Source organism: Mus caroli, unplaced genomic scaffold, assembly GCF_978045245.1.
Source record: "Mus caroli unplaced genomic scaffold, Mus_caroli_1 scaffold_11, whole genome shotgun sequence".
Lineage (NCBI taxonomy): Eukaryota > Metazoa > Chordata > Mammalia > Rodentia > Muridae > Mus > Mus caroli.
Window position 1 is genome coordinate 77,377,889 of NW_028227266.1, and position 22,767 is coordinate 77,400,655.

General features: G+C 40.7%; 1 protein-coding gene across 2 annotated transcripts in view; it reads left to right on the top strand.

Annotated features, from left to right (window-relative positions):
- Positions 1 to 22,767, top strand: part of Cd109 (CD109 molecule) — a 113,724-nt gene that overhangs the window by 44,920 nt on the left and 46,037 nt on the right. For both annotated transcript variants that reach the window (XM_029482122.2, XM_021172854.3), the window contains exons 7-17: positions 1,149 to 1,233; positions 3,927 to 4,023; positions 4,566 to 4,725; positions 5,350 to 5,459; positions 7,934 to 8,149; positions 9,165 to 9,266; positions 9,357 to 9,419; positions 10,956 to 11,132; positions 13,450 to 13,602; positions 15,248 to 15,322; positions 15,733 to 15,793. In XM_029482122.2, the coding sequence (XP_029337982.1) occupies positions 1,149 to 1,233; positions 3,927 to 4,023; positions 4,566 to 4,725; positions 5,350 to 5,459; positions 7,934 to 8,149; positions 9,165 to 9,266; positions 9,357 to 9,419; positions 10,956 to 11,132; positions 13,450 to 13,602; positions 15,248 to 15,322; positions 15,733 to 15,793 (1,299 nt within the window). The remainder of the gene's footprint in view (positions 1 to 1,148; positions 1,234 to 3,926; positions 4,024 to 4,565; positions 4,726 to 5,349; positions 5,460 to 7,933; positions 8,150 to 9,164; positions 9,267 to 9,356; positions 9,420 to 10,955; positions 11,133 to 13,449; positions 13,603 to 15,247; positions 15,323 to 15,732; positions 15,794 to 22,767) is intronic.

A 22,767-nucleotide genomic window follows, 5' to 3' on the forward strand; every position in this document is an offset into this window, starting at 1 on the left:
TTGGTGGGCAACCTATAGTATTTGAAGATTTGTATTCTTTGGAGAGGTGTGTGGGAGGGACATAGTTGTCCTATGTGACTTTTTTGAGCTTCCCTCCTACACTGGCTTAGAGTTTATCAATGTCTTGGCACATTGAGTGCCTTTGGTCCCATGGGTTTGGGGTATTTTACTGACTTAATAGCCTTTTTGATATTTATCTTACATAAATTGTGTTGGTGAGGTCCCTTAGAGGAGTCTCATGTATTTCTTTGGTCACTGACATTATAAAAACTTTTCTATAGGCTCAAGCTAAAACCACAAACAGTTTTTTAAAAAAAGATTGTACTGTTTTTACAAAAGATTTATTTATGTATATGAGTACACTGTAACTGTACAGATGGTTGTGAGCCATCATGTGGTTACAGGGAATTGAATTCAGGACCTCTGCTCACTTCTGCTCCTCTCACTCCGGGCCCTCGATTTATTTATTATTAAATATAAGTACACTGTAGTTATCGTCAGACTCACCAGAAGAGAGTGTCAGATCTCATTATAGATGGTTGTGAGCCACCATGTGGTTGCTGGGATTTGAACTCAGGACCTTCAGAAGAGCAGTCAATGCTCTTAACTGCTGAGCCATCTTTCCAGCCCAACCACAAACATTTTTATTGTGTTAGAGTATTTTATTTTAAGGAATATTAATTGCAAAACATTTTGTGGGAGCTGTTGAGATGGGTCAGTGGTCAAGAATGCTGCCTGCTCTTGTAGAGGACCTGGGTTTGGTTTCCAGCATCCATGTAATGGCTCCTAAGCACCTGCAACTGCAATCCCAGGGACGCCACATTCTCACCTCTGCAGGCTCCTCTTGCACATGTGGAATGCACATGCATACTTTCTGGCGCTCACACACATGCAAAATGGATAAGTAAATAAACAAACTTAAAGCGAGCAAACAAACCCATTTTGTTATTGTATAAAGCTGATCTAAGTAAGGCTATCTGATGGAGTTACATAAAGGGCTTTTGATTTATGTTAACACATGGATCCTAATACAGCCGTGTTCAAGAAGTACCAACTATCAACTCGTGAGAACAACTCTTATTTTTGTGTGCGTCAGCTTCAGAGGTTGATGAAATAGATTTCTTTAACAGATTGATTTTCTTTTGCAGTGTTACCGAAGTTCGAAGTCACCCTGCAGACACCGCTGTATTGTTCCTTGAAGTCTAAGCAGTTAAATGGCTCCGTCATAGCAAAGTAAGTTGCATTTGCCTTTTGGTATGGCTCTAAACTGTTGTAAAACAGCGTGGAAAAAAAAAAAACCCTTCATACACACGTAAGAGTACTAGCACAAAATTTTCCTTTTAAAAAAGTCTTCTACTCTGTAGTAATCAACTGTCTGCAATACTTCATTTAGCATAGGACAGATGTCCACATCTTTACTTCAAGCTGTCATTCCTAAAATATTTCCCACAGACTAGTGAGTAAGAGCTGGTAGAATGCATCGTCAAATTTCTAAAACATTGGGTACTAGGGGCGGGAAAATAGTTCAGAATGGGAAAAAACCTTAACCACTGAGTCATCTCTCTGTAGCCTCTGCTTCACATTTGAAGCCAAGATTAAAATAAAAATGCCTTGGAGAATACATTAAGTTATTATTTTCAAGCACTCTAAACTATCATATGACACAACCATTTAAAAATGCAATATCCTGGCATTCTGGTTTTGCCTTTATTTAATAGTTAACAAGACACAGGCCCTGTTAGGTGCCGAGGGCTCGGGTGAGTGATTTTGATGTCAGGTCCCCAATAACTTCACTGTTTTTGCTTGGAAGGATGGTATATTTGAAGGTGGATTTTTCTTTCTTCTTTCTCTTAATTTGGAAAATTCTGCATTTGCTTTGGAGTTGGACCAGAGGAGAGGTTATTTCTGTGTCTAATTAACAGATTCAGGAAACATCAGTTTACTATTACAATTTGTGAACTGCAGAGGAAAACTGGCTTTACGGGTTAGCCCAACGTTTGAAATAGAGATGGAAAGAACCCATTTTAGAAAGACTTTCTGGCAGTAAAATGATTTACTGAAGATCGCCTTTCCTTTACGCGAAGAAATGCCGCCATTATGAGAAGGAATAATTAAGGAAATAAAATTAAGACCACTCTGGAAATCAGTCTGGCGGTTCCTCAGAAAATTAGACATAGTACTACCAGAAGATCCAGCAATTCCTCTCCTGGGCTTATATCCAGAAGATGTTCCAACTTGTAATAAGGACACATGCTCCACTATGTTCATAGCAGCCTTATTTATAATAGCCAGAAGCTGGAAATAACCCAGATGTCCCTCAACAGAGGAATGGATACAGAAAATGTGGTACATTTACACAATGGAGTACTACTCAGCTATTAAAAAGAATGAATTTATGAAATTCCTAGGCAAATGGATGGATCTGGAGGATATCATCCTGAGTGAGGTAACCCAATCACAAAAGAACATACATGATATGCACTCACTGATAAGCAGATATTAGCCCAGAAACTTAAACTACCCAAGATATAAGTTGTAAAACACATGAAACTCAAGAAGAAGGAAGACCAAAGTGTGGATACTTTGCTCCTTCTTAGAATGGGGAACAAAATATCCATGGAAGGAGTTACAAAGTTCAGAATTGAGGTGGAAGGAAAGACCATCCAGAGACTGTCCCACCCAGAGATCCATCCCATATACAACCACCAAACCCAGACACTATTGCATATGCCAGGAAGATTTTGCTGACAGGACTCTGACATAGCTCTCTCTTGTGAGTCTATGCCAATGCCTGGCAAATACAGAAGTGGATGCTCACAGTCATTTATTGGGTGGAACACAGGGCCCCTAATGAAGGAGCTAGAGAAAGTACCCAAGGAGGTGAAGGGGTCTGCAACCCTATAGAAGGAACAATAATATGAACTAACCAGTACTCCCCAGAGCTGTGTCTAGTTGCATATATAGCACAGGATGGTCTAGTCGGCCATCAGTGGGAGGAGAGGCCCTTGGTCTTGCGAAGATCATATGTCCCAGTACAGGGGAATGCCAGGGCCAGGCAGAGGGAGTGGGTGGGTAGGGGAGAAGGGCAGGGTAGGGAGTAGGGGGCTTTGGGGATAGCATTTGAAATATAAATGCAAATATCCAATAAAAACATTAAAAAAAAGACTGTGAATTGTCAGAGAATCTGGTTTGACAGGAGATGAGTTTGAAATGATGTTTAAAAAATTAGTTTTTAAAGTTTCCTTGCTTAAAAACAAAATAATTTTTTTTTTGGTAGCTATAAATAAATGCATTTGGTACTCTATAGTCTAAGGTCTGACAATCCCTCCTGGAGAGTTCTGGGACAGTGTGTGACAGTTGCCTATGGTGATTTTAACTTCATTAACATCCAGACATTTTTACAGGTGTGAAGACATCCAGACGATGGCCAGTCCAGCTTTCTAGCCTGAGAGCTTTCCCTAGTTTTTTTTAGAGCTCATTATCGGAGAAGCTGTGCCTTCCCTTAATGTTCACACTTCTGTGATAGAGGCCTCAGATTGGCAGCGTTTGAGCTGCTCTTAGATGCTTTAATTCAGAGTTTCATCTGGAGACCCAATCTGAAGGATCACTATCTGTTAAGAACGCTCTTCGTTCTTTGTGCTTTTGTTGGTGTTTTTTGTTTTCTTGGGACAGATCATTGAGAAGTAGCTCAAGCCGACCTTGAACTTGTCCTGTCTCAGCCTCCTGACTGCTGGGATAACAGTGCTACGTGGTGGACTTGTGCTTTTTTAAAAATTGTCGGAGAGGTGCACTTTTAATGTAATTCTTCTCTGTTGAATTGCTAATGTATGCTTATTGAAAGTGATATATATATTTTTTCTACCGTGTTCCTCTGACACCATCGAGTTGAAAATGTAATAATACAATATTTTAAAAATTGTTTTCAGGTATACGTATGGGAAGCCAGTGAAGGGAAGTCTGTCACTTACATTTTTACCTTTATCTTTTTGGGGAAAAAAGAAGAATATCACAAAAAGTTTTGAGGTAACTTTTGCAGATCTTTTATAATCTACAACAGGGATAATTTCAATCTCAATAAAAAAAATAACTATAGGACCCAGTGGGGTGTGGTGGAACACACCGATTATTCCAGCCCTCAGGGAGGTGGAGGAAGGAGGGTAAGTGGTTCAAGACCAGCTTCAGCCATGGAGCAGATGTGAGGCCAGCCCACTGGTGCTTCCTGAGATTCCTCAAAAGTCACAAAGGGATGAGCAACAGAAATTCACTACAGGAACAGCAGGAGAACATAGGACCTAGTGAACATTTATACCCATTTCCAACATAACGCGATACAGATGTGGGATATAATTATGATTCAGATCACAGTGTGGAAAATTTAAATTTTTTTCTAAAAGTAAAGTTTGGATACAGCCTTACTAAAATAAGTCTGTAAGAAAAATCAAGAACTTTCTAGCATTAGATGAGAGAATAAAGAACTCTCCAATATGACTGTGTACGAGTTTTGTTTCTAAGAATTTGAATTCCTAAAGTGAAAGGTAAAATGGATTTTTTTTTGAACAAAACAGATAAATGGATTTGCAAACTTCTCTTTTGATAATTACGAGATGAAAAAGGTAATGAATTTGAAAACGGTAACGGATGTCTCGGAAGGGAGTTATGAGAATGTGGACCCATCCTTTCCTGGGCCGGTAGAGATTATAGCTACTGTGACGGAATCACTCACAGGTTTGTAGCCTCTAGGAAGGTAAAACTCTGTGTTGTCTGTTACCTGCTTACTGTGCTAGCAAGTCTCAGGAGAGGGGACTCGAGGCTCTTCTGAGGAGCTTATTTAATGCTGGAGACTTTAACTTGTGGAGTGTTTCATAAAACAGTGACATTCACAATCTATGAAACCTGGACTTCAACTTCGTGTTGGCTATTCGTCCTCCCCTCCCCTCCGCCCATTTCAACTCTATTTTTCTAGCCTTAGAAAAACACAGGGGGCCTACATTTTCAGTGGACTGTCTGACTTCCTCTTCTTTCTTTTCTCCTTTGTCACTTCCTGGACAGTTTACTCTTTTTAATAAGAACGTTAGAGTTAGTTGGTTGGATCCTTGTATTACTATTTCAGCAGACTGCTTCAGTTGTCCCAACAAGCAAAACCTCTTTGGTCTGTGCTTTCTTCTCCTGGTGTACACCACGGGGAGAAGAGTGTGCTAAACTTTGGTCTTTCTCTTGGGATTGTGGTCAGTAACAAGAGTAGACTTATGTGCCCTGATATCTTTAGCCCCTTCAGCAGAAGCTTAGGTGGATACACCCCCCTGGTGAAAAGGAACTTTCACAACCTACATGATGCAATCTCCAATATAGGTATCTCAAGAATGGCAAGCACCAATGTGTTTTTCAAGCAACATGATTACATCATTGAGATTTTTGATTATACGACTGTCTTGAAACCATCTCTCAACTTCACAGCCACTGTAAGTTGGTGTATTTATTACTAGGCATGAGTCCTGGAGAAAGGAGGCAGACTAGGAGATCATGTGTTCTGTGTCTTTAAGTAAAAAAGGTGATGGCTTACTTTCCCTCTTCAGAAATATGAATGTGGCTGGGTGGTGGTGGCGCACACCTTTAATCCTAGTACTTGGGAGGCAGAGACAGGTGGATCTCTCTGAATTCAAGAACAGCCTGGTCTATAGAGCAAGTTCTAAGAAAGCCAGAACTACACAGAGAAACCCTGTTTTGAAAAACAAGCAAGCAAACAAACAAACAAAAAAAAAAAAGGAAGAAAAGAAAAAGAAAAAGAAAAAGAAAAAAAGAACATGGAGAATTGCTTCCAAGTGACTTTTGTCTAATATATTTTTTTCTATAAAGTCATTTCTTTTTCTTTTGTTTTTTTAAGATTTATTTATTTATTTTATGCATATGAGTACACACCATGGCTCTCTTCAGACACACCAGAAGAGGGCATCAGACCCCATTACACATGGTTGTCAGTCACTATGTAGTTGCTGGGAATTGAACTCAGGACCTCTGGAAAAGCAGCCAGTGTTTTTAACCGCTGAGTCATCTCTCTGGCCCCCAATGTTAATTTTTATAAGGACTAAAATTTAATTTCATCAAAGATATAATATTTAAAAATTATCATCAAGGATATACTGTATTTTCCAGAGAGAATGCAGAATTAATACTTATTATTTGAGTAAATTGAAAAAAGTAAACTAGGAATCACCCAAAATACTGTGGTGCTTTTTCATGACATGTTCACATGTAGGACATTTGGCCATTGCTCCTATCTATGCTCCATCTCTCAACTTGAGTGCATTTTGTCAGTGTGCAGGATGTGGTATTTATGAAGCTGAGGGAGACCAAGGAAGGGAGAGCTGGCTTTGTGGGTGGAGATGGAGGTTATTAAGGGCTGCCTATAGAAGAGGGAGCCTTAATGATGGATGGGTGACAAGATTTGTAGTGTTTTAAATGTTGGAGCACATGGGTGGGAGGCAGGGAGCAAAATGAGATAATGCAAAAGGAGCTGTGGTTGGCAAGAGCAGAGCACATTTAGAAAAGTGACCGAGCCTGTGTGTTTGCCACAGAGGACTTGGCCGGATTTAATAGGAGGCAAAGCTTCGGAAACTCTAGGAGATCCTGAGCTCCAGAGGGTCTCCTAGATGGGTTGACTGTTATGCTCTAGGCAGTGAGATTTGGAGCCTATGGACACAGGTGGGGTGGAAGTGGGGTGGAGTGAGTGTGTGTGTGTGTGTGTGTGTGTGTGTGTGGTGTGTGTGTGTGTGAGAGAGAGAGAGAGAGAGAGAGAGAGAGATGCCACGAGAGCAGTGTTTGAGGAGGACTGTTGGAGGTTTGGGAGAAGAGAGCAGCAGCGGCCAGGTGTGAGCCTAGGAGGCATCCTGTGGTGGTGGCAATGGAGGTGGAGAGGAAGGGCAGAGAAATATAGGTCTTGGTACTCAATGAATTTGGGAGGTGGGGGAGTGGGGGTTGGTGGGCAAATTGAGATAGCCGGTCTGTCAGGATTGTGGTGGTTAGTGAAAACAGGAAACATATTGGTGGTCGGTCGCTTGGTACTAATTTGCTGACTCTGAAGTGATTGGCTGTCAGGTAGAGAGTTCCTCAGCTGGAGCTCCAGGATAAGGCGGGTATGAGAATTTTGAGTTTGGGGTGTAAACACAAAGAACTATGAAGCCAAGCCAGCTGAGAGTTGGAAATTTTGAAGGAGGAAAAAACAAGGAACTGACAGGGAGTCAGAGTGTCACCAGACTCGGGGTCATAGCTAGTGACCCAGTGAGCCATGTTTGGCCACCTGTCCTCTGTAAGCTGATTAAAGCAGTCAAATTAGTGATGAAAAACAGAATGGAGATTTATTCAGGGCAGCCACAGTGGGATCCAGAGATCCAGTCCCTCCAGGCTCACTGTTGGAGTCATGAAGTGAAGGCTTAAAGAGAGGCCAGCATTAGGGATCTCTAAACAGTCTCGAGGCAAAGCACAGAGCCACCAACAGACCATCACTGTCCCTCCTATATGGTATCTAGAAAGCTGGGACTCTGGGAGAAAAGTCTCCCCTCTGGCTGATGCAGACCCTCTTCTCCCATGAGATTCCTGGGGGAGGTGGAGACTCCGGTGACTTATGTTCCTTATGTCAATAGTTTGATAACCAAACTGCAGGATACAAGTGTGTATTTAGAATATCTTCACTCCTGTCAATTACAACAGAACAAAAAGGAGGGACATACCACCAAAGAGCTGTGTTAGTCAAGAGAGCCACATGACTAAGGTGGCAGTGATCATGGTGCCAGACGCTTCCTAGATGTGGATTGGGGTGCTACCAAAAATTGTCAAAGTCCAGCATTATGAGAACGGTACAGACAGACTACATTCAACTGGGCTTAACTCTTTTGCTTTTCCTATTATCTGTCTTAAAATATTTTGTTTTAACAATTAGGTGAAGGTCAGCCGCTCTGATGGCAATCAACTAACTCCTGAAGAAATAGAAAATGATTTGGTCACAGCAGTGACCCAGCGGAAAAATAACCACCCTGAGAATCCGGGAGATCAGGAAATGGATTATATCCAGACCACAAATTATACTATCCCCCAAAATGGAATCATTAAGGTTGAATTCCCAGTCATGTCCATTTCCAGCGAGCTACAACTGAAGGTATGATCTGGTTTCATATCACAGCAGTGGTGTTATTGCTATTGTAACTTTGTGAGAGATACTAACATCGTTAGAGTTCAAAGACCATGGGGCATGGGCACATGTCTGCCTCACATGTAGGGGAAGTGTTAGAACTCATTGACCACAGTGGCTAAGCTCTACTTTGGATGTTTCCCTGTAATTTCATCTTAAGGACCACAGAAAGTATAGCAATGTGAAGATTTTGATGGAGAAGTGCCCCACACCCTCATCTTGGTTGGTTTTCAGTTACTTGAAATCACCTTTCCCGAGCTTTCTCTCCTAGCCTGGGCTGCCTGAGAAAGTCCATGATTCTTGTAACCTTTCTTTTGGTACCAGCACTGCCAGAGCCAGAGCCCTAACTCAGTGGGAACAACACTGGTGGGAATGAGCTCTGGCCTCACTGCATACCCCAGCCTGGCCTGGGGCTCACTGTGTGGTTCCAACTGCCCTCAACTCATGATCTTCCTGCCTTTGCTTCATGAGTGCTGGGATCACAGGCGTGTCCCTTGCTGGAACTTGCTTTATAGACCAGGCTGGCCTCAAACTCAAAACAGAGATCCTCCCGCCTCTGCCTCCTGAGTGCTGGCATTAGAGATATGAGACACTACATCTGAGTTTTTGACTCTTCACTTAGGTGGGTCAAGCAAGGTGTGCTGTTTCTTGCTTCTATATGAGCTTCCTCTGGGAAGAAGGAGAGGATCCATCTTACGTTTAATTCCATCTTCTATTAGCATTTCTTTGTTTCTGAAGTGAGGGGCTACACTTTCTTCTTCTGTGCTACAATGCCAAAGATCCACCCTCACCCTTCATATTTTAAAGCTGTCAAATTCTGTGTAGTATGACCCACAAAATGACAAGGAACCAATGTCTGGTGAATGTGTTTCTGCACGAAAACAAAAATCAAAGAATCTGGCTTTCTGTGGTTGTTGGGCACTTAGCATTTCTTCTCAATTTACTGAAGCTGGACATTTACACGTTGTTGCTTTTGTTACAGGCTTCTTTTCTTGATGGTACAAGTTCTGTGACAGTCCACAGTATGTTTACCTCTCCTAGTAAGACGTACATCCAGCTTAAAACCAGAGATGAATATATAAAGGTAATGCTTGTGACCTGCCTGAGGATTGCAGCCTGATTTGATGTTCTTATAATTGGTGTGTACATATTAACTAATATATATTTTTTCTAGGTGGGGTCACCTTTTGATTTGACGGTTGGTGGCAACAGACAATTCAAGGACTTAAGCTATATGGTAATTGATTTTTAAGGTTTTCTTTATTGATTTACTATTATGTGTGTGTGTATGTGTGTGTGCACATGTGTAATGTGTGTGTATGAATGCAGGCACTTGTGTGTCATGGCATGTATGAGGAGGTCAGAAAGAACTTTCAAGAGTCGATTCACTCCTTCTATCATGGATTTCAAGGGTTGAACTCAGGCTATGAGGCTTGTGTGGCAAGCACCTTCACCCACCTGGCTGCCTCTCAGGCTAGTGATTTCTCGGAGTATGATCTGCTACAGATCCACCTTAAGTAATATTTACCTTATGTCTTCATCAGACTTCCTAGCTCATTACAGATTAGTCTGCTCTTTTTTTATTGTGTAATCAGTTTTCTTTCTTTGACTATATTTATATCTTCATTTAAAACAGATAATTAAATTTTACACCAAGAACAAAACAACATGTGAATTTCTCGTCTATAGACAACATGAATCCCTTGGTGAGAATTATGAAATATGAGAAAGAAAATTAAAGCCTGCCACCTTGGTCTTGTAGTTTTGCTAACCGAGCTCTCCCATTAGAGCTCTGTATTTCTTTCCATCTCATGCTAGGTTCCAAGACAAAGAAATGGTCAGTGCAATAGGGGCATTCTCAGAAATGACCCTGAATGCACAGACCAAGCTCAGTGCTGGGCTGGCAAGATGGCTCAGTGGCTAAGAGTATGTACTACTGCTTTACAAAAGACCCTCGTTCAGAGTGGAGCGCAGCTGTTGGGCAGCTCACAACCACCTATAACTTCAGCTCCAGGGGGTTTGAGGCTTCTGCCCTCTGTGGGTACCTGTACTTATATGCATAACCCCCCTGTACAGAAACAGATATAGACACATTAAAAATACCAAAAATATTAATGTAATGTATTAAACATAAAGAAATGCACTTGTCTCAATGGATGCAGAAGAAAGGTCTTGATATCCACACTTGTATGTTAAAAATACTCAATGATGTTTTATTGGTGGGAATTACCCAATTTCACAAAGGACAAATAATAATAAAAATTACTGCCACCACTTAAAAAAAAAGTCAATGCATTAGGGGCTAGAAAGAGCAGTTTAATTTAGTCATTGTACATTGTATAAATACACAGAAACCTTGTACTGGGTTCCATAAACATGTACAGATATATGCCAACTGGAAATTAGAAGTGCAAAAAGGAAATAAAAATCGGGAATTAAAAATAACATTTGTAAAGGATGACATGAACTCTACTGCAATCTTTTTTTAACTTATGTAGATTTTTTGGTCAATATCATTCATTTGTTTTTTTCAAAGATTCATTACTGGTCTTAACAATCACAACATCTTTTTTGTTGTTGTTGAAATTTAACCATCTCAAAATTTATCACAGATTTCTGCCTGTAAAGAGGTTGTGAAGATAATTTAAGAACTTATCCTAGAGATTATTATAAATATAACTTCAGTTGAAATATGACAATCTTTAGCAAAAAATTTCACCCTCTTATGTATGTATGTATGTATGTATGTATTTATTTATTTATTTATTTTCAGGTAATATCAAAGGGACAGTTGGTGGCTGCAGGCAAACAAACTTCAAGAACTTTCTCTTTAACACCAGAGGCTTCCTGGGCTCCAAAGGCCTGTATAATCGCATATTATATTGCAGAGGATGGGGAAATTATAAATGATATTCTAAAAGTCCCCGTTCAGCTTGTTTTTGAAAATAAGGTAAGAATTAAGGTGATGATATTTAAAACTTCACTCTAGTGACATCTGAGAAATGTAATATTTCTTTGAAGAAGAATCAGTTATCCACACTGTCTAGAAACTTGTATTACTCCCTATATCCAGAGGATGTATATTTTCGTATTAAGCACCACAGTTATTTGTCAGCTGTGATTCCTGGCTTTAAGACTTTAACTCAAATTCATCAAAGTCCTTTCAGTATTTAAAAACAAAAACAAACAAACAAACAAACAAAAATTGCTCTGCCTGAAATTCCAGCGGTGACATGGACCACAACGAGTGTTGACCTCAGTGTGGCAATGAGGTAGGTGTAGAGAGCAGGGCCATTGGAGATGTGCACGGAAGCAGAGCCGGGATTTGGATGGTCTACTCCATCATCTGGAAGCTAACAGGGACAAACTTTCAGTGATCATGATGTCTCGCATTTGGGGTTCTGGGTGAAGTCTTGTCTCCAGTGCACCAATATTGGGTACTTAGTCTGAGTAACCAGCCTGCACAGGAGACCACCTCAGCCCCAGCTGTAAGAAACCCAGTGTAATCATGTCAAAGATGCCAGAAAGAGCCGTTGTTCTCACCGCTTCCTTGACCTTCCTATGTGTGAAATATTTAAAATCAGGCACCCACACTGCGCCCCCTCTACCAGAGTCTCGATGATCCTCATCCAGCGCCGCCCATTGCGAGGTTCTCTTGCTGGCGATCCTGCTCGCATTCCCAGCCATCCACTCTCTGTGGTCACAAATACCGGTAACCTGGCAAAATCTAGAGGCTTGTAATTTATCAGTCAGATTTATATCAGTAAATTCTCAACCCACAAAATGCCCACACAAAGAACTTAAAACCCAATTGATGTAAACAAAAGCTGCACACCCAGATGGGGCAAATGCACCCTAATTATTAATCATCTGTCTAAGAAATTCCCAATACTTATGGCTCCCAGGACTGCACGGTTCTGGTTCCTATTCCTCTCCTAGAGATTCCATCTTGTCTCCTCATCTCCGTCTCCCTCCCTGTCTCTCTGTCTCTCTGGACTCGTCTCTAAAACTCTCAGCCCGCCTTCTTTTCCCACTGCCCAACCACAGTCTCTAGCCTTAACTTGTGCCTGTTTTCACTGGCATATAGACAGCAATCCACAAGGATCAGTTTGAATGAGATTTGTGTACCTCTCAATATTATCTTTAAAATTGTTAAAAGTGTTGAATTCATGCTTTCTTTTGTTTAAAACGGTTTTTAATTTTTTTTTTTTTTGTATGACAGAGAGTAAGTCTAGGGCCTTGTGCATTCTAGGTAAATGTGCTAGCATTGAGCTGCACCCCAGCCTTGAGTAACTCTAACTTTCTCTAAGTATAATATAAAGTTCTATGTTTTTAATCTAATGAAAAAATTTTTTTTTAAAAAGAAGTAGCAATATATTTTCTTAGTGTCTGTCTAAGATTCACTTTATAATAACCATGTAAACCGGGTGAATTTTAGAAGGAATTATGGAGGCCTAAATAAGGAGACACACCCCTAGGGACCAGGTATGAAGCTAAGAGCAGGGTGTAAGATTACCTCCTCCAGAGAAGCAGAGTATAGCAAAGGGTGTTTTCAAAGGATATTTTTTGACAAATGAAATAGAAAATTTCAAAATTTCATTTTCAAAAAGATATTTTCTCTGATCTTTGCATAATGATAAAAAGACTAAAGTGAAAGATCAGTTAGGGATCACACAGAGGAGGAAGCCAGGCATTTTAATAGAACAGTCACTTAGAGGAAACGTCTTGGTTGGGCAGTGGAATCCAGGGTGCAGTTTGCTTTTAGGATTGAGCTAGATGACGCGGAGGTCCTCGGCAGGATTGGAACTTTCCCTCATGACAGAGAAGTGGTCGTTATGAAGTATTAGTTGGACTGGGGTTTGTGGAACATAAAGACAGATAAAGTTCAAGGGGCCATGGAGACAGCAGAGGGAGCAGATGATTGCTTCGGACCTATGGTGGTTTTCCTTTCTGCCTCTTCGTTAAGACCGTGGTCTTCTCCAGGGATTTTAGATATGACTGTTCTAGGCTTAGTCTGAGGACTGAGAACTGGAAGATGGTAAAAGGGAGGGAGCAAGGCAGAAAGGTGAAGGATAATTGGTGCTTATACCACATGGAGATGTTTCATGGTTTGCAAACATGTAGGAGTTTGAAAAAAAAATTCCGTTCCTTAGGCAAAATTGTGTATGGTTTTTGGAACTATCCATGGGCCAAGGCAGAGATAGCATCAATGGGTTTTGAGCCATCTGATTAGGAGAAAAGTTAGTTTTGCCTTCTCCTTTTCTTAGGTAAAGCTGTTTTGGAGTAAACCTAGAGTCAAGCCATCTGATAAGGTCTCTCTCAGGATCTCTGCGACACAGTCTGACTCCCTGGTGGGGATTGTAGCTGTTGACAAAAGTGTGACATTGATGGAAAACCCCAACAGTATTACAATGGAAAGCGTGAGTTTAATTTTCTCTTGTTCATGTGAAAGGGTTGTTAAAAGAAAAAAAAAACTATTGCATTTATTACCTTAAAGATTTAAAGCAAATTCATTAGTCCCTCTGAATAGTAAGAGGTGATAACAGAAAAGCCTTTAAAAGGAAATTAGCTGCCTTCCAGTGTGAGTTGGGCAGAGGTACATGTGTATTTTCTATTATATTTTTAATACCCATTATTACCCTTCAAATTTTAATTTTTGCTCTTATTACTAATTATATATATATTACTAATATTTGTATCTTTTGTGTATATTTAATTATATATTGCTAATATATAATTATATAATATGTATTCCCTGTATCTTTTATGTATATTTACTGTGCTTACTTTAAAATTTTTAATTCATTTTAATATTAATTTACATTTTTTGATAGTTCTAGGATTCAATGACAGTTTTTTTCTGAGCACTTTTGAATCCTATGAGGTGTGTGTGTGTGTGTGTGAGATCTTAGGAACTCAACCTGGACACTGTACCATGCTAGGCCACTGAGGTACATGCTATGATTACTTGTTTTATTATTAATGATTAATTATTATTATTAGTTTTTTTGAGACAGGGTTTTGTGTGTGTGTGTGTGTGTTTGGTTGTCCCTAAACTAGCTCTGAAGACCAGGCTGATCTCAAACTCACAGAGATCTTCCTGCCTCTGTCTCCCGAGTGCTGGGATTAAAGGTGTGCCCCACCATCACCTGGATTTATTATTATTATTTGAGGCAGATTCTTATTATATGACACAGATTGTTCTCAAACTCATGGTTCTCCTGCCTCAGCCTTTCAGGTTATCAGCATGTGTAACCACATCTGGCTTTTTTGTGCTGATTTTAAGTTCTAGAAGCGACTTTGTCATACTTCTGCCTCGTAGGTCTCCTCCTCTAACCTTCTGGCTGTTGTGAGTGCTGCTGCAGTGAACATTGGTGTAGAAAGACCCCCACCCTGGAGTTTTTGCTTTTAGTTCTTATGAGTATATATCTAGGTGTAGACTTGCTGGGTTCAATTCTGATCCCATGTCCATCTTTTTGAGGAAAAGAGAAAGAACCTTGACCAATCCTTTTAGCCTGTTTTGCGCATTCTTACTAGCAGTATCCTTAAAAACAGTTGGATTGCTAAAGTAATACATGAAAGGATCCCATTATTAAAAAACCTCCTACAGGTGTAATTCTGATGCTTTGATTCCCAACAAAGCTGAGCAGTTTTCTGAATATTTATAACTTATATTTATTCTTTTGTGAATTTAAGTGACTGGCTTCTTATGGAATGTGTGTTAACCCTCTTCACTTTAGCCTGCTTGTCTCTGCTAAGAGTAAACTTCAGGGCTGACCTCTATGCATCGATTGCCTGAGTCCGTAACACTTTGGTTCCTCTCAGGTCTATCTTTATAAGGAACTCTGTATTACTGAGCAGAGTAAACGTAATTTCAAATAAGAAATGTAATTGTGGTTGGTTGAATGTGATAAACAATCATTCGTATAGTCGTGGTTCCTTGATTTGTGTTATTTTCAAGTTGAGTGAACATGAGGACCGCATACTGCATTTCTTCTAAGAAATCAGTGGCGGGCAGGTGGATGGATGCGAGTCCATTCACCCTGTGTCTTATCTTCTGTGCAGATGGTCCATGAACTGGAACTTTATAACACAGAATATTATCTAGGCACGTTCATGAACTCCTTCGCTGTATTTCAGGTATGTATAGTTGGGCAGATAGTCTGAAAAGATATTAGTGTCTTTTACTATTATAAACTCTTTTATAAGTAAATATAATGGAGACTAACCTCTATTGGAGGTATGACTGAAATTCACTGTCCCAGAAATCTAACCAGAGTGGAGAAATACGTCCTTTCAGTTTTAAAAGCCAATGGAAGAATGCATCCATTCACTGTTAGATTAGTGGAATTGCCATTAAACACATTTTAAAAATATTACTATATTTGACTTTGAAAAGGATGTTTTTATGACTGTGTGAGAGGAGAAGGGAGTTGTTAAACACACACACGCACACACGCATGCTATGTTCTCTATGATTAGAGAACATTTAAACTTTGATTTTGATTTTATTTTAGTTAACATTTTTAAATTAACTTTTTCTTTTCTAGGAATGTGGTCTCTGGGTGTTGACAGATGCAACCCTTATAAGAGATAGCATTGATGAAGTCTGTAAGTAAAGCCTTAGAACATGTTTAACTCATTGTATTTTACATGTTTAACTAGTAGTACTAGTTCACCTCACGTATTGCATATCACTTGTATGGAACAGGGACTTTCTAGGTCAACATGACTGCTGTGTGCCAAAGTGTTTGCATTTTATGAACTTAGCAAGTCTGTGTGAGGATGGCAGGGAATGGTGCCTGGGCTCCAGACTGCATTTCTGAAATGAATGCCTTTCTGTAGTTTTATTAAGGTAGGGTTATAGTTGGGATGTATTGGATCATCCTGTGGGTCTAATTCGTGTTGCAAACTGTGCTGTTATTTTAGAATTAGTTAAGAGGAACAAGTATTTGAAGTGTTTGCATCCTCTAACTTTTGTTCTCTTGGCGGCTTATGACTTATTATCACTTCTGTGTACTAAAACTATCAGTGTATTTATGTTTCATCCTTATAGTCTCTATTCTAAACAACTTTCCAAATATTTCTCTATCCAGTTTCTCTCACAACTTAAAAAAAGTGTTTTCAGGCTTACTTTATGTGTATGAGTGTTTCACTTCTATGCATCACTATGCACCACAGTGTTTTTTTTTTTTTTTCTTTTTTTGGAGACAGGGTTTCTCTGTATAGCCCTGGCTGTCCTGGAACTCACTTTGTAGACCAGGCTGGCTTTGAACTCAGAAATCTCCCTGCCTCTGCCTCCCAAGTGCTGGGATTAAAGGCATGCGCCACCATGCCCGGCTCACAGTGTTTTTTAAAAAGAGATTTGTTTATTTATTTTATGTATATGACATCTTCATGCACACCAGAAGATGTTTGTGAGCCACCCTGTGGTTGTTGGGATTTGAATTTAGGACCTCTGGTAGAGCAGCCGGTGCTCTTAACCACTGAGCCATCTCTCCAGCTCCTGACTCATAGCTTTTTTCTGTTGTCCCTCTACATGTGCAGTCCTGTCTGATGCTCTAAGCAGCACTGTCTGTTGTCAGTAATGTGGCTGTGTCCTTCTCAAATATAACTTTAAAAATGATTTCTTAGCTGGGCGTGGTGGCGCACGCCTTTAATCCTAGCACTTGGGAGGCAGAGGCAGGCGGATTTCTGAGTTCGAGGCCAGCCTGGTCTACAAAGTGAGTTCCAGGACAGCCAGGGCTACAGAGAAACCCTGTCTCGAAAAACCAAAAAAAAAAAAAAAAAAAAAGATTTCTTTACTGAACATCTATAGACTTAACTCTTGTTCTTGTGTAGTATAATAACTATACAACATTATATTATGTTAATATATCATACCGTATTATTATATGATATTAGGTATCAGAAGTAGTATAGAGGTGATTTAGAGTGTATGGGAATTTGTAGGTTATCTAAAACACCACACTGCTTTGTGTATAGGACTTGAGTGCTTAGAGGTTTTGGCATCCAGCCAGGATGCTAAGGAAAAGCTGCACCTATTGCATCCTTGGCTGAGAATCTTTCATGTTTTCACTACAAGAGAACCCTTCTACCTCAGTAGCAAATAGGACCCTGGACAGCTACCCCAGTGATGGACATCCATTTCTCCTCTTCTGTCTCAGAATAAGTAGCTACACAGAGGTCCAGGTGCTCTTGGCCATTTTTCGACCATGTTGAGCTAAGAGCTGCTCATGCTTTGAAGAGCAAACCCATCAATGGTCACTCTTTCAGTTAGCATTAACATCGTCAACTTCCTTTTAGGTCTAGGACTCGCAGTCTTAGTTTGTTACCCTGGGGGATTTGAAGGTCTACCTAACTTCTGTTGTCTTTTGATCACCACCATGCTGGTACCAACTCCAGTTGTTATCTTGTTTCTGTTTCTACACTCACGAGCCTTACAAATAGCTCAGGTTCACTAGGTAACACATCAAGTTTTTCATTTGTACCCATTTACAGCCTTGTGTTTCCTTTCTTTGACAAACTTGGTTGATATGATTCCATTTTTCTTTTCTGGTATGAAATTGTCGTTTTCTCAAACGTCTGTCCTAGTTCCTGCTAGAGCTTACCAGTCACTCCTCTTCCTCTAAAAAGTATCACAGTGCTTGAGAAAGGAGCTGGTTGCCATATACTACTGGCTTTGATTTAGGAATATGGCTCTAAAGACTGAAGAAATGGATCAGTAGTTAAGAGCATTGGCTGCCCTTCCAGATTCCCAGCACCCACCCAGTACCACACTGGCTTACAACTACCCGTAACTACAGTTCCAGGGGATCCAATGTCATTTTCTAGTCTCTGCCTGTACTGTGTGTAATGACACACAGACATACGTGCAGGCAAAAATGCCCATACACCTAAAAACAATAGAGTATGACCCAGGACAAATTAGTCAAGCTTTTAAGCCTCCAGTTTCTCCCTTCCACATATATTTAATAATATTATGTGTTTTGTAGGCTTGTTAGGAAAGTAAATGTAAAATCATAATTTACCCATGTACTGAACAGCTTCCTTCATACAGTGTATTAAATAACTCAAGATGTGTCATGCATGCTTGATATGTTGTGAACTTCCCACTTAGCTTATCCCTTAGGTTAAGATCATTGATTCAGTATTCAATAGACAGCGATGAAATTAAGTGTGTGCCTAGCATGCAAGAGGCTATGAGGGTTTCTCCTTGGCCTAAGGGGGCAGATGGAGAAGATGGCTGTGCCAGGGCCATGATGGAGAAGCACAGCAGGCTACAGGAGTACTGAAGGGCCCTGGGGCAGAGCAGAGTTGTTTCTTAACTATTTTTTTAATTTTAAGTTTTTTTTCTTCATTTTTTAAAATTATTTTTTGAAATTATAATTTTATCATCCCCCCTCTCTTTCCTCTTTCCTCCTTCTAAACCCTCTCCTGTAGATCTGTCCTTGATTGTTTTGAAATTCATGGCTTCCTTTTTCATTGTGTGTGTGTGTGTGTGTGTGTATGTATTCCTAGATATATAAATACAACCTTCTCAGTCTTTATAATGTTACATATATATACTATATATTATATATGCATACATGTATGTATGTTTTACAGGTGACCATTTGGTATTGGATAACCAGTTGGTGGCTTTTCCTTGGGGAAGACTGTTTCTCATGCTCTCATCCTTTCTTAATGATGCAGGGTTGAGGCCTCTTGGGCTTTCCCCTGTCCCCATTCTTCTTGCTCTTGTTCAGCTCATGCTTAGGCAGTCTCATTGGTGAGAATATGGGTGTAACTTCTGACATTCCTAGAAGACACAATCTCACTTCCTGTTCCTCTGGCTCTTACAGTCTTTCCATAGTCTCCTTTCTGAAATGCTCCCTGAATCTTAGATGCAAGAGTTGTACTGTAGATGTATCAGTTGGGACAAGGATCTACAACTTTGCATTGTGATTGGTAGTTTTCAGTAGCGGTCTCTTGTCAACATCTAGTGTGTTGTGGTCCTAAGGGTAGAGCCGCATTCACAGGACACAGGGGGTACACAGCGGCAGCCAGCCAATGCACACTTTATTCAAAGTTTCAGCATATTTTATACAAAAGACAGAATAAAGATTTCCCCACAGTTTCCAGTTTACACCAGATGCTATTTTACCTAGCAATAGCTTACCTTGGCTCAGTGACCCAAACCTCCTTGCAGACTGACAAATCTGTTAGCAGTCCAACTCTTAGATGTGTTGCTTCTTATAATTAAAGAGTAGAAAATTAAGCATTTTCCTCATGAGAAAAGGATCATGAAGGTCATTTCCTCAGGTTTACAGCTTACTTGGCAGAACACCAGTATTCTCTACTTGAGAAAGCATGCTTCCTCTGTCTCAGTCTGCTGAGAGTGACAAAGACCCTAGGTTGCCTGGCAAGCTGGGAACAGTCTCTCCTCATGCCATTTCTCTACTCTCTCTGTCTGTTGCAAAGAGAAACTTCTTTGATGAGGGTGAGGACTACACTTACCTGTATATATAAGGACAAATACTTGGAATGTAATTAGGGATTATGTTGGTTTAGTAAGTGGGGCATTTGTAGGTTCTCTTCTAAGATCTATGACCTCACTAGGCCTGGATAGTTGGCTAGATTTCTCAGTTACCCAGATATGATTTCCCTCTTGTTAGGAGGTTATTTTTATTATTATTATTAATTATTTTATTTATTTACATCCCAAATGTAGCCTCTCTCCAAGTGGAAGAGTTCTTCCCCCATACCCTCTCCCCTTTGCCTCTGAGAAGGTGTTCCCCCTCCCTGCATCCCCTCTCCCTCAGGTATCAAGTCTCTACAGAATTAGGCACATCCTCTCCCACTGAGGCCAGACAAGGCAGCCTATGTGTGCTCTTTGGTTCATGGCTTAAGTCTCTGGGAGCTCCCAAGGGTCCAGGTTAGTTGGTCTTTCTATGGTGTTGTCATCCCCTTCAGCTCCTTCAATTCTTCTCCTAACTCTTCATAGGGGTCCCCAACCTCAGTTCAATGATTGGCTGTGAGTATCTGCATCTGTCTCAGTTAGCTGCTGGTAGAGCCTCTCAGAGGACAGCCATGCTATGTTCCTGTCTGCAAGCACAACATGGCATCAGTAATAGTGTCAGGGTTTGGTATCCACCCATGGGATGTATCCCAAGTTGGGCTGATTACTGGACAGCCTTTCCTTCAGTCTCTGCTTTACCTTCTTATGCACCAAAGCAGCAGCAAGGCTGATACAGCAGCAAGGAGAAGAGATGACTGCACGCCTGTGGCTACATTGTCACACTAAACTCACTTGAGACTGAGAAGGTGGTCTTGATGCAAGGTGGTAGATATGGATCTAATTCATTCTCTTTCTATGAACATTCAGTTTCCCCAGTGTCATGTGTTGAAGATTATTTCTATCAATGTATGTTTTTTGGCAGCTTTGTCAAATAATGTTGAGCTATGTTCCCTCTACATTCTCTAGTACTTTTATCATGTTTGATTTTTGTCACAGACTATTTTTTTCTCCATCTGTTGAGATGATCACATGGGTACAGGATGCGTTGCTCCAGGCTCTTCTGGCTTTCAAAGTTTCTGCTGTCAAAGCAGCTGGTATTCTGATGATGTTCCTTCATATGTGGCTCATGGTTTTACCTCTGCAGCTCTCAAGCATCTTTCTTTCTTTTGTCTACTTAGGGTTTTAACAATGATACGCTGTGAGGATTTTCTTCTCTGGTCTTGTCTCCTTGGTATTCTGTGTGCGTTCTGTATCGGCATATGTATATCTTTCCTTACCTTGGAGGAGTTTCCTTCTATGATCTGGTGTATGCTATTGACTTGGAACTCATACGAGAGGAACACAGGGGACATGTAGAAGCAGAGTAGATATGTCTCTTAAGTGTGTTTTAAATTTTTTTTGCTTATTGCTTTAGAATTTTAATTCATTAATCAATCAACGTTATATTCCAATTGTAGCTTCCCTTTCCTCCTTTCCTCCCGGTCTCTCCCTCTCCTTTCTCCTTCCCCCATTCACCTCTACTCTCTTTCCCCTCAGAAAAGGGGATGCCTCCCAAGAATATCAACCAGCCTTGGCATTAAAGTTGCAGCAGGACTGGGTACATCGTCTATTACTGAGGCTAGACAAGGCAGCCCAGTTAGAGGAAAGGTATCCAAAGGTAGACGATATAGCCAGAGATGACTCCTGCTTCTTCTATAAGGGTTTGACATGAAGACCCATGTACAATTGTTACATATGTGCAGAGGGCCTAGGTCCAGGCCAAGTATGCTCCCTGCTTGGCAGTTCAGTCTCTGTGGCTCCTGTGAGCCCAGATTAGTTGATTCTGAGGGTTTTCTTGTGGTGTCTTTGACCCCCTCTGGCTCCTTCAATCCTCCCTCCTCCCTCTTCCATAGAATTCCTCATGCTCCCCTTAATTTTGGCTGTGGGCCTCTGCAGTTGGTTTCTATAAGTTGCTGGGTGAAGCTTTGCAGATGACACATATGTTAGCCGCTGGTCTGCAAGTATAGCAGGGCATCATTAATAGTGTCAGGGGTGGATTTTCTCTTATTGCATGGGTCTCAAGCTGGCCAGCCATTTCCCCAATTTCTGCTCCATCTTTACCCCTGCACATCTTGTAGGCAGGACAAATTGTGGGTTGAAGGTTTTATGGCTGGATTGGTGTTCCCATCCCTCCATTGGGAGTCTCCCCTGGTTATAAGAGATGGTGTCCTATCTCTTATTGCTAGGAGTCTTAGCTAGGGTAGCTCTTGTAGATTCCTGGGGATTCCCATTGCCCTTGGTTTCTGGCTCATCCTAGAGAGGCTCCCCCATCCTCATCCCTGTTGTCTCTCTCAGTACTCTCTCCTCCTGTCCTCCACCCCACTTGATCCCTCCTGTCCCTATCCCCACCCCTCCCCCAACTGGTCTCTTTCTTCCCTCCATCCCTGACATCTATTCATTTCCCCTTCTCAGTTAGATTTAACTTTCTCCTTTTGGTGTCTCCTTGTTACTTAGCTTCTTTGGGTCTGTGGATTATAGCATGAATATCCCATACTTTATGGTTAATGTCCAACTGTAAGTGAGTACATACCGTGTTTGTTTTTCTGGGTCTGGATCATCTCACTCAGGGTGTTTTCTAGTTTGATCTAGTTGTCTGCCAATTTTATGATGTCGTTGTTTTTAATAGCTGAACAGTATTTCATTGTGTAAGTGAACCACGTTTTCTTATCCATTCTTTGGTTGAGGGACATCTAGGTTGTTTCCAGTTTCTGTCTATTATAAGTAAAGCCACTGTGAATATAGTTGAGCAAGTGTCCTTGTGGGATGGTGAAACATTTTCGGGGTATATGCCCAGGAGTGGTAGTGGATCCTGAGGTAGAACTATTCCCAATTTTTTGAGAAACCACAAGATTGCTTTCCAAAGTCTCTAGTATGATGTATATACTCAAAGTCTGAATGCAACCATTCCTTCTTCTCTCCATGATGCCATTTTAACCAAATACTCAGTATTGTATTCTGGAGACGGTTTTGTACGTGCTTCAGTTTTCTCTTGTGCATGGTTTGCCCTTGGTTGTAAGACTTGAAGAAAATGGAATGCAGACAACTG